This window comes from Notamacropus eugenii, chromosome 2, assembly GCF_028372415.1.
Source record: "Notamacropus eugenii isolate mMacEug1 chromosome 2, mMacEug1.pri_v2, whole genome shotgun sequence".
NCBI classification, from domain to species: domain Eukaryota; kingdom Metazoa; phylum Chordata; class Mammalia; order Diprotodontia; family Macropodidae; genus Notamacropus; species Notamacropus eugenii.
Genome location: NC_092873.1, coordinates 301,455,177 through 301,466,707, shown reverse-complemented (window position 1 = coordinate 301,466,707; position 11,531 = coordinate 301,455,177). Strand labels below are relative to the sequence as shown.

Genomic DNA, 11,531 nt, shown 5'->3' with positions numbered 1-11,531 from the left:
TCTCTTTGACAAGTCACATAAACACTACTGGACCTCTGTTTCCTCATCTATAGAATGGGATGGTTTCTGGAGGGAATGGTTTCTAACGTCCTTTCTACTCAAGTAGTTTCTCTCTTTTATATATAAAGAAGCAGGCTCAGATTGTTATATGATTTGTCTAAGATGCCCAGGGCAGCTAGGTGGGGCAGTGGAAAAAGCACCAGAACTAGAGTCAGGAAGATCATCTTCCTGAGTTCAAATTCAGCCTCAGATACTTACTAGATAGCTGACTGTTGTGGACCTAAACGTTTGGTTAAAAAGGGCCAATAGGTTAAATGTAGGTTGTTCATTCCCTTAAAGCTGGCAGTTACTTTATCATGGAGCCAAAAAACTTCTGTCTGACTAATATAAGAATGATCAGATTTAAATCTGTTTTAGGACAATCCAAGGTTGTCTGTGTCCTTTGGATTTATGGTCTCCATGAATGAATAACTATCCCATGAAAAAGGAATTTCTTAATTGGATAGATTGTAAACACAATAAGACAAGAGAACTGACAAGGTGTTGATTGAAATTACAACTCAGAAAATCTGTGTTTTCTCTGTCATTAATATGTCATAACGTAATATATGTCCACAAAATATTAAGATATGGAAAAAGTCCTATTACTCCAGATAGTATCTAGGGTTAAGGGTCTTATAAAGTATGCTAAGTCAGCCCCATCTAACCTTGTGGACAGAAGAAGAGGCATTCTCTGAGCTTACTTCAGAGAACAAAAAGATTGTTACGTCCAGGCTTTTCTTCTGATTGATTAATTTAAGCTTTGGTCCTGATTGCAGTCTGAAAATTATATTAAATGTTATCACCGTGGGCAAATCACTTCCCCCTAAGTTTGCCTCAGTTCCTCTTCTATAAAGCGAGCTGGAGAAGAAAATGGAAAACCACTCTAATACTTTTGCCAAGAAAACTGCAAATGGGGTCAAAAGAAGAGTCAGGCACAGCTGGACACCACCAAGGCCAACTAAGCATAGGCAGCTGGGATTTAGTCTATTGCTCCTGATTTCATGCTCAATACTTTGTGCGACATCACAGGCTGCATCTCCAGGATGAGTACAAATGTGGGCAGTCTGCCAGGAGTATCTTAGAGCCAGCTTGGACCCATAATGATTGGCAAATTTTCTGTGTGATCATTTACCCCTCAGAAAATAGCAAACACTACACCCAACTTGATTTGTTATTTGATTGCTCAGTCATTAAGAATAATCCAAGTCCTTGGAAGAAAAGACAAGGGATTGGGGTTTTTCAGATTGGAAAAACCAAAGGAAGATGTTCCCAGATCTACAGCCACAAGGGACCTTAAAATTCAACACATCAATTTATGGGTGAAGAAATGAAGAGCAGCTCATAGAGGGGAATGATGCCAGGTGATGCAAAAGTTCTTGGAGTGCTGGGCCCCCAGTCAAGAAGACTCCTTTCCTTAGTTCAACCTGGCCTCAGACACTGAGAAGAGGTGTGACCCCAGACAAGTAGCTTAACTTGGGTTTTCCTCATTTTCTCATCTTTAAAATGAGTTTACTAGCTGTGTGACCTTGGGAAAGTCACTAAATCCTGTTTGCTTCAGTTTCCTCATCTGAAAAATGAGCTTGAGAAGAAAATGGAAAAACAATCCAGTATCATTATCAAAAAAAACCCTAAATGGAGTCATGAAGAGGTGGACACGCCTGAAAATGACTGAGCAACAAAAAGTAGAGTTGAAATCAATGAATGAATGTGCCTCATATTGTAACAGGCCCAGGAAATCCTAAGAGGAGGGTCTCCTCAAAGGACTTACTTTATTTCAAGGATATCTCTGTATGTGTACACACACACACACACACACACACACACACACACACACGTATTTATACATACATATGTATGTATGTATATGTATATGAGTGTGATATAGATATCCATATATATACATACATGTCCTTATACAGATATCTATAATATAGATACACACACATATACACATATATGTATGTGTGTGTATATGTACACACACACATATGGACAGAAATGCATAAAATAACTACAAGATGTTTGGAGTAGGGGAGGCCCTAGCAGCTGGGGAAATAAGGGAGGAATTCCTTTGGTAAACAGCCCATGAGCTGAACTTTGAATAAATTGGAATAAAATTGGAGACTCTAAGGTATGGAGATGAGAAAAGAGTGAATTCTAGGCCTGGGGCACAACCACGTGTCTGTCCCAGATATTTTAAGATGAGGACTCCTGTCTGCCATAGGCAGTTTAACTCCAGTCACCAGCCAGAAGTTAAGGGGGTTGCTGTGGTTCCGTTCAGTTACACATTCTGATTCTACGACTCTGTGACTTCAGTTCATTCCTCTGCCTTTTATTCTATCGCCAAGGAGCTTGTTGTCATTTCTGCTAGGACAGCTCATGGGTTACCTTGTGTACTGATGATTTACTAGCAGTACTGTTGCTCTTCCTTGTCTTCTCTGGCAGCTACTGCAGGTGGACTTTCAAGCAGTAGGAACAAGAGAATCATATCAAGAGTATCCTTATACCTCAACCTATTTAAGGTATAAAGGAGAGAGAACCAGTCTCTCCCCTTTAAAACAAAAACCAAATCAACTCTGTCAGCAGATGTCCTAAAGTGACCTGTCCTGTCAGCAGTCATCCTAAAGTGGCCTGTCCAATGGCGGTGTCTCTTCTTTCTTCTCTGGTATGTACATCCCCTGCCCTGCAAGGTCCATTCACTGACCTTATGTGCTGTCATTTCTATGGGCCAGCAAAGCACTTTGGAAAGAAAGAAAAATTCACGGGGTCTGACTTCTTTCTGCTAGGGGGTTTTCATTGTTAACCTCTTAGTTTGTGGATACTCTCATCCTGGGTGATCTAACTAGTTTAAACCTTGGTTTCTTTTCAGTATGTCAAAGAAGCTTTAGAGAAAAGCATGGGGAGTCAGAATACCCAGCATTCTAATCTAACTCCTACTTACCCATCACAAGGAGACAAGAACTGTGGCCTTGAGGAGAAAATAATCTGCCGGAAGGCAGAGATCCATCAGCTCCTGGAACAGAAGAGAAAAGCTGAAGGGGAACTGAAGGATCTGAAAGCCCAGCTTGAGGAAGCAGGATTCTCCTCTGTTTCCCATATCAGGTCAGAAATAGGCATCTGGAAAAGAGAAATTCTTCCAGGCTAGAACTATGATACTCAAGAGACTTGTTCTGCCCCAGTTGGGAGAGGCACTGGGCTACATGCAGGAAGAGCACTGATCTTGGCACTTGAGAGACCTAGATTCTAGGAGGGAGGGAACAAACATTTCATAAGCACCTACTAAGAGCCAGGCACTATGAAAAGTGCTTAATGAATATTATCTCATTTGATCCTCACAACAATGCTGGGCCATTATATAGTTGAAAAAGCAGTGGCAGACAAAGGTTAGTATTATTATCTACAGTTGGGATAGAATCCTAGTTATGGAATAGAAATTGGGATGTCATTGTGAATGGAGTAGTGGAATTGGAGTCCTAGATTCAGAAACTTAGAGGTGGAAGGGATCCCAGAGGTCCTCCAGTCCAGCCCTCACATTTTACAGAGGAGCAAACTGAAGCACAGAAGAGCTAAGTGACTTGCCCAGGATCATATAAGTAGTAAGTGCCTGAAAAGGTCTTTGAGCCCTGGTTTTCCTGATTCCAAATCCAATGCTCTATTCATTGAGCCATAAATCTACTTGTATAATATGATACTGATACATATACCATGGTGTGTAATGGAAAGAGCTGGATAGAGCTGGATTTGAGTTCCAGCTCTTTCTTACATGTCCTGACTGTATAACTCTGACAAAGTCACTTGGCTTCTATGTGGTCTAGACCACTCTCTTAAAACTGTAAGTTGCAAAAAAGTGGGTGATCAGAACTGAGAGGTTGTTTTCACACTGATGCTATTAAAAGGTTGAATGAAATGTATATTTGATAGAGAGCTCCCCTTGAAGCCAAGATGACCTGGGTTTAAGCAGCCACTGACATATACTGGGTGTGTGACCCGAGTCAACCTCAGGACTTTAGGAAACTCTCTAAGACTATAAGATCTAGAAGAGGTGACAACCTATATTGCTGGGGAAAATTTCCTCTCTGGGAAGTTCCTTATACCAATGAAATCAGAGGTCCACTCCCTATCGTCTCTCCCTCTCTTTCTGTCTGTCTATCTGTCTCTGTCTCTGCGGTTGTCTGTCTCCCTCTCCTCCAGTGTCTGTCTACGAGAGACAGAGAGACAGAGAGAGAGAGAGAGGGAGAGAGAGAGAGAGGGAGAGAGGGAGAGAGAGAGAGATAGTAGAAATAGTAGAAAATGCAAAGTTCAAATCATTTTGCTCTTCATCATTACCTTGGTAAAGAATTGGGTAGAAGAGAAAGAACAATAATGTATTAGAAACAACTTAGTTACTTTTGAATGCCCTGTGAATATTATTGTGACTTGTTCTCCCTCATCTCAGTCACCATCTACTGCGAAAACACTACATGTATATGAGTAAAAAAATGCCCTAAAACTCATGGAAATTAATGTTTCACAAGCAAGAATATTCTTGCCTTTTGTCTCACACAAGAAATTAGAGATTTATTTCTGAGAACTCAGATGATCTTGGCTCCTCAACAACTGGGATCGAATCTTGCTGATTGTGGGAAAAAAAACCTGAACCAAGAGTCAGAAGACTTGATAGATTAGTCCTAGCTCTGCCATTCCCTGTTAGTGCACCTCTTTGAGCCTTGTTTTTCTCTTCCATGAAATGGGAAAGTCATTTTCCACCACTTCTAGAACAAAACATTTAAATCTTTAATTGCCTGTAATAACATAATTCAGTTCATTAAGGAGAACATTAGAGATGTTGTTGAGGTCCTGAGCCTGGTGCCCTGTGTCTGTGTGTGCATCCTGTAGGAACACCTTGCTGAGTGTGTACTTGGAGAATGTGGAGCTGAAGGAGCAGATGGCAGAAGCAATGTCTGAAGCCCGAAAAATGAAGGAAGACAAGGAGAAGGAGGAAAACTGGCTGGTGGAGGAGGCCAGAGGGGTTTTGAAGGAAGATAGTCAGTGTGCTGAGGTCAAAAACGCTCACAGGAAGCTCCAGAATGCCAATACCATGATCAGCCTTCTGAGACAACAACTGGTCCTGAACAGCAAAGAAGGGCGCAAGAAGTTGAATGCGCAGCTTATTATCAGCCTGACCAAGGAGATTGACCGTCTGAAGACGGAAGTCATTTGGACTCCTAGGGATCCCTCGGCTCTAGCAGAGCAACTTCAAGACAGAATGTGCAAAGGGCTGTATTCCAGACCCCAGATCATTGACCTTGTATCTATCCTTGACTTAAAACGCAAGGAAGACCAGCAGGTAAGTATAGGCTTCCAGGAGAGAAACCTAATGTGGAGTCATTCTATCTACCCTTAACTTGTTGGGGAAGCCAGGGAAAGTGGGATGTAGAAGGTAGGATCTCCTAGAGCCTCCAAACCTTGAAGTGTAGTAGTTAATCATCATTCCTTTTCTGGGAATCTTTTCTGGGAACCACCCTCCTACTCCCCACTAATTGTCCTGGGAAGCAATAGTGATGCAATCCTCTGGCTTGCCCTAAGTCTGACTTTCAAATCAAGATAGGGGTGTCCCAGGGGTATTAATCAGAGAATCTCAGAGTTGCAAGGGACCTTAGAGTTCTTTTACCTCAGTCCTTATCTAATCTATGATACATACTTACTCTTAATGATTTTTTCTTACATATGACATATAGTAGCAAAGGACAGAGCACTGTCCCTGGGGTCATCTTCCTGAGTCCAAATCCAACCTCAGACACTTACTAGCCATGTGAACCTGATGAAGCAAGTCACTTAACCCTGTTTACCTCAGTTTGCTTATCTGTGCAATGAGCTAGAGAAGCAAATGTGCAAAACTCTTCAATATATTTGCTAAGAAAATCCCAAATGAGATCACAAAAAGTCAGACACGATTGAAAGATGAACAAACAAAAAACCTATTTAGTGTGGAGAAGAGGAGGAGCCAAGGAGGTCGTGAGAGCTTTCTTTATGTTTTGAGGGCTTTATTGTGTGCAATGGAGATTAGGTTCTTTTCTGCTTGAACTCAACAGAAAGACCCAGGAGCCAGAACTAGGAAAGAGGCAAATTTAGGCTCAGGAATGTTTCTAATTAGAATTGTCCAAAAGTGGAACAGTGTTGTTGGGTTCCTGGATCTTTGTGGTGCATGTGGGGATGTGTTCCAGAAGTAATCAGAGGACTGCTTTGTTGGGTATGTTAGAGTGGGGAACCATTTTCTATATGAGTGGAACAAAATGGTTGTTGATCTCCCAACTCTAAAAGTCTGTGATTCTATTCCCCTTTATTAGCAATTCTGACACTTGTCTACTTAAATATTTTTAGTGATGGAGAATTCAATTACCTGTTAAAACATACATACCATCTCCTTTTAGCATTAAGAAGTTGTTGAGTGGCACCTCTAGGCAGGTAAACTGTAACAGGTATAATACCCAACTGGAATCAGTCTAGGTAATAGCTCAGATTACATATTAGCACTCTGCCCACTACCCTCATTTGCAGGTCTCCTGACTGTTCCTTGCTCCAACTATGGAGCTCTTAGAGTTTAGTGTTTTCATTGATGTTTTTCTAATTTTGTGTAAAAAAGTAAATGTTGGCAATTTTTTTTTGCATAAGTGTTTATACAATCTCTCCCTATGCTAGGATTTAACTCTGTGGAGTTAGGTGAGGTAGGAATGGGTAGGAATGATGGATCAGTAGTTGCTAGGCTCACTTTAGGATGATAAGAATAATGATGATCAACATTTATATAGTACCTTCTATGGGTCAGGCACTGTGCTAGGTTTATTCAGTCACTCAGTCATATCTGACTTTTCCTGTCGCCATGGACCATACCACAAAAAGATGCATTTCTATGCCCTCTTATCCTCCAAAGTCTGTGCAATTTAATGGTCAGTGTTTCCATGGCACTAGCCATCTCATCATATGCCATTCATTTTTCCTTCTGCCTTCAATCTTTCCCAACATCAGGGTCTTTTCCAATGAGCCCCATCTTCTCAGTAGGTAGTCAAAGCTTCAGTATTTGATGTTCCAGTGATAGCCTGAATTAATTTCTTTACTTTTTAACTGATTTGAACTCCTTCCCATCTAAGGGACTCTCAAAAATCTTCTCCAGTACCACAGTCCAAAAGTATCAATTCTGCAGCTTTCAGCTTTCCTTAATAGTCCGAGTCTCACAGCCATATATTACTACTGGAAAAACCATAGCTTTCACCATATGGACCTTTGTCAGCAAGGAGATATCACTGCTTATTAGTATGTTGTCCAGATTTGCTAAGATTTTTATAATTACTACCTCATTTTATCATCATAACAACTCTGGGAAGAAGGTGCTATTATTATTATCCTCACTTTACAGATAAGGAACCTGAGGCAAAGAGAAGTGAAGTGACTTGTCCTGAGACACAGAGAATAGATGTGTAAGTGTGGATTTTCACTTCAGATGTAGTGCTCTGTCTACTGCACTACTTAGCTACAATAATGAGTAGTTATCCAGTCTGTATTTGAAAATTCATTTCGGGGAGCACACTAACATCCAAGGCAGCCTTCTCCATTTTTATACAGATCTCATTATTTAGAAGCTTTTACTTTACCTTAAGACTACATCTGCCATGTGTTATCATTCTTTCTCATTACCAATTAATGGTCCAATCCTTGAAGATGGTGATTAGGCATCTGCTCAGTCTCTTCTTTTTTCTAGGCCAAAAACCCATTCCTCTGTCGAATCTGTTAGTTGACTAACGCTCCCTTTCTGGCTCTTTCAGGTGAACAGCCAAGGGCTGCTCAGTAGCAATGTGTTACTAGAACAAGCTAGTCTGCAGGAGTCAACTCACTATCTCCGCTCCCAAGGGGAACTGTATGAACAAGGCTGCCAAGATCTCCAGGAGAAACTGCTCATGTCTGAAGCTACAGTCAAAATCCAGGCCACTCAGCTAGAGCAATACCAAGCCTTATTTTGTAAGTCCTAAGTTAAAAGTCATCAGACTGATGAATTGTGCATTACCTTAGATGTTAGTAAGATATCTTAGCTTTTCTGAAGAGTTGAAAATACTTTGTAGGTGTTTTACAAACCCTTTTATGTTAATTCTGTCCTCATATTTCTGGCAATTAGGTAGGTATGTTTTTTACCCTATTTTACAGATGGTTCAGTGATTTGAAGCTACTCGATCTAGTTTGCATTCATTTTTTAAAGACGTTTATATATTTTTAGTTTTCAACATTCATTTCCACAAAATTTTGAGTTCCAAATTTTCTCCCCATCTCTCCCCTCCTCTCACCCCATAGCACCTTGCATTCTGATTGCCACTTCCCTCCCTAAGCCCTCCTTTCTATCACACCTCTCCCTTCCCTTGTCCCCATCTTCTCTCTTTCTTCTAGGGCAAGATAGATTTCTATACCCCATTACCTGTATTTCTTATTTCCCAGTTGTATGCAAAAATAATTCCCAATATTTGTTCCTAAAACTTTGAGGTCCAACTTCTCTCCCTTCCTCTGTCCCCACTCATCCCTACTGAGATGTCAAGCAATTCAATATAGGCTATATATGTGTAGTTTTGCAAAAGACTTCCATAATAGTCATGTTGTGCAAGACTAACTCTATTTCCCTCCATCCTATCCTGCCCGTCATTTATGCTATTCTCTCTTTTGACCTTGTCTCTCCCCAAAAGTGTTTGCTTCTTATTACTCCCTCTGCCCATTTGCCCTCTCTTCTATCATCTGTCCCACTCTACTTGTCCCCTTCTCCCCTACTTTCTTGTAGTGTAAGATAGATTTTAATACCAAATTGAATGAGCATGTTATTCCCTCCTTAAGCCAAATGTGAAGAAAGTAAGCTTCACTTTTCCTTTCTCACCTCTTCTCTTTTCTCCTCCCTTTAAAAACTTTTCTTGCCTCTTTTATGACAGATAATTTTCCCCATTCCATTTCTCCCTTTCTCTTCCCTTCTTCTCTCACCCCTTGGTTTTACTTTTTAGATATCATTCCTCCTTATTCATCACACATTGTGCTCACTGTCCATACATATATGTGTGCGTGTGTGTGTGTGTCTTTGTGTGTGTATAAACTCTCCAACTACCCAAATACTGAGAAAAGTCTCAAGAATTACAAATATTATCTTTCCATGTAGGAATGTAAACAATTCAACTTTAGAAGGTACTTTATGATTTCTCTTTCATGCTTACCTTTTCATGCTTCTCTTGATTCTTTTGTTTGAAAGTCAAATTTTCTATTCCATTCTGGTCTTTTCATCAAGAATGTTTGAAAGTTCTCTATTTTATTGAATGGCCATTTTTTCCCCTGAAGTTTTATAGTCAGTTTTTTTGGTTATGTGATTCTTGGTTTTAATCCTAGTTGCTTTGACTTCTGGAATATCGTATTTCAAACCCTTTGATCTCTTAATGTAGAAACTCCTAGATCTTATGTTATCCTGCTTGTATTTCCACAATACTTGAATTTTTCCTTTCTAGATGCTTGCAATACTTTCTCCTTGACCTGGTAACCCTGGAATTTGGCTACAGTATTCCCAGGAGTTTCTCTTTTCAGATCTCTTTCAGGAGGTGATCTGTGGATCCTTTCAGTATTTATTTTACCCTCTGGATCTCGAATCTTAGGGCAATTTTCCTTGAAAATTTTGTGAAATATCATATCTAGGTTCTTTCTTTGATCATGGCTTTCAGGTAGTCCCATAATTTTAAAATTGTCTCCCCTGGATCTATTTTCGAGGTCAGTTATTTTTTCCAATGAGATATTTCACATTATCTTGTATTTATCATTCTTTTGATTTTGTTTTGTAATTTCTTAATTTCTCATAAAGTCATTAGTTTCCATCTGCTCCATTCTAATTTTTAAAGAACTATTTTCTTCAGTGAGTTATTGAACCTGTTTTTCCAGTTGACTCATTCTGCTTTTTAAAGCATTCTTCCCCTCATTGGCTTCTTGGCCCTCTTTTGTCAATTGTTAGCTTATTTTTGAAGGGGTTTTTTTTGCAGCATTTTTTGATCTCTCCTTTAGCAAGCTGTTGACTCACTTTTCATGATTTTCTTACATTGCTCTCATTTCTCTTCCCAATTTTTCCTCCACCTCTCTTACTTGATTTTCAAAATTCTTTTTGACTTCTTCCATGACCTGAGACCATTGCATATTTATTTTGGAGGTTTTGAATGCAGAAGCCTTGACTTCCTCTGACATTATGCATTGTTCTTCCTCATCCAAAAGCATGGAAGAAAATACCTTTTCACCAAAAAAGTAACCTTCTACTGTCTTGTTTTTTTTTCCTTTTTGGGGCATTTTCCCAGCCAATTACTTGACTTTTGAGTCCTTTGTCAAGGGGAAGGTATACTCTGGGCACCTGTAAGTTTTCAGTTCCTCCAAGGTTGCACAATCAGTGGAGAGAAGTTTATTCCTCTCCTGGTCTGTGCACTGGACTGGGAGAAACCAAAAGCATTTCTGTCCAGAATCTGCAAGCAAAACTCCTTTTCCACAACCACTTCCAGTGCTCCTCCTCACCTCAGGGCTGTGCTCAAGCTGAGATTCAGATCAATAGCTGAGTTCCCCCAGGGACTTTAGGGGGAGGGCTCCAAAAATGGACCCTGTTGCTGCAGTGGTTGCAGTTGGTGGTCCAGATTTCCTTCCCGTCTCTTGGGTGAAGATTTCCCACTGACCTTTGAAGCTGTCTGTGGTGTTTGTGCATTGAGCAATCTGGATATTGCTGCTGCAAGCATCATGGGACAAGAGGAAGAGTGAGGACAGGTGCAGGGAAGGGAAACCCTGCAGGTGTTGGTAACGTGAGGATGGGGCAAGGAAAGGGAATAAGCATTTATATAGCACCTACTGTGTGCCAGCCACTGCACTAAACACTTTTTCAAGTGTCATCCCCTTTTGTCCTCACAACAACTCTGTGAGATAGGTGGTGTTATTTTCTCTATTTTATAATTGAGGAAATTGAGACAAACAGGGATTAAGGGATTTCCCTGGGGTTATTTCCAAATATAGATTCTCTTTCCAAGGAAATGTGGATATGAATAAGGTGATCTATAGTGTTGGTTTGTTGTGTTCACTATGGGTGACACTCTGACCCCGAAAATTCCTGGGAAAAACAGTCAGAATTGCACTGATTTGTATAACACAAAACCTTCTCTTTCACTCATGGGTTTGTGGACTCCACTCATCATTCAAATAAAAATGCAGCTGCTTCATCTAAACCATCCTCTGCCACTGCATCTCATGGGACTAAGAAGAAACCTGGCAGCATCCCCACAACCATGATATCTTCTCAGAAACCCCCCAAGGATACCAGCCAAGTTGATGCCCATGGGCATGTGTTGGACCACAGCCTTCTGAAGGGGGAAAGCAGAACATCAAAAATCTACCCTTGCCTCAGAACTCAATTGAACTCTACCTGTTCAAATCTGCTTTCTTCCATTTGGCTTCAATAAACAGTTCAATGTTTAAAGGTT

General features: G+C 40.4%; 1 protein-coding gene across 1 annotated transcript; it reads left to right on the top strand.

Moving 5' to 3' along the window:
* Nucleotides 1-2,330: 2,330 nt before the first annotated feature.
* On the top strand, nucleotides 2,331-11,531 carry LOC140527556 (myomegalin-like). Its single transcript, XM_072644578.1, has 5 exons — nucleotides 2,331-2,707; nucleotides 2,912-3,144; nucleotides 4,918-5,368; nucleotides 7,842-8,034; nucleotides 11,263-11,531. Exons 1-5 carry the CDS (start codon nucleotides 2,681-2,683, stop codon nucleotides 11,508-11,510), a joined length of 1,152 nt encoding a protein of 383 aa, XP_072500679.1. The 5' UTR covers nucleotides 2,331-2,680; the 3' UTR covers nucleotides 11,511-11,531.

Bases quoted from the DNA above. Each gene is read 5' to 3' on its own strand.
- LOC140527556 (XM_072644578.1), top strand. From the start codon at position 2,681: ATGGCGGTGTCTCTTCTTTCTTCTCTG. The intron at 2,708-2,911 runs GTATGTACATCC...GTTTCTTTTCAG, and splicing joins TGTCTCTTCTTTCTTCTCTG to TATGTCAAAGAAGCTTTAGA. The intron at 5,369-7,841 runs GTAAGTATAGGC...TGGCTCTTTCAG, and splicing joins AACGCAAGGAAGACCAGCAG to GTGAACAGCCAAGGGCTGCT.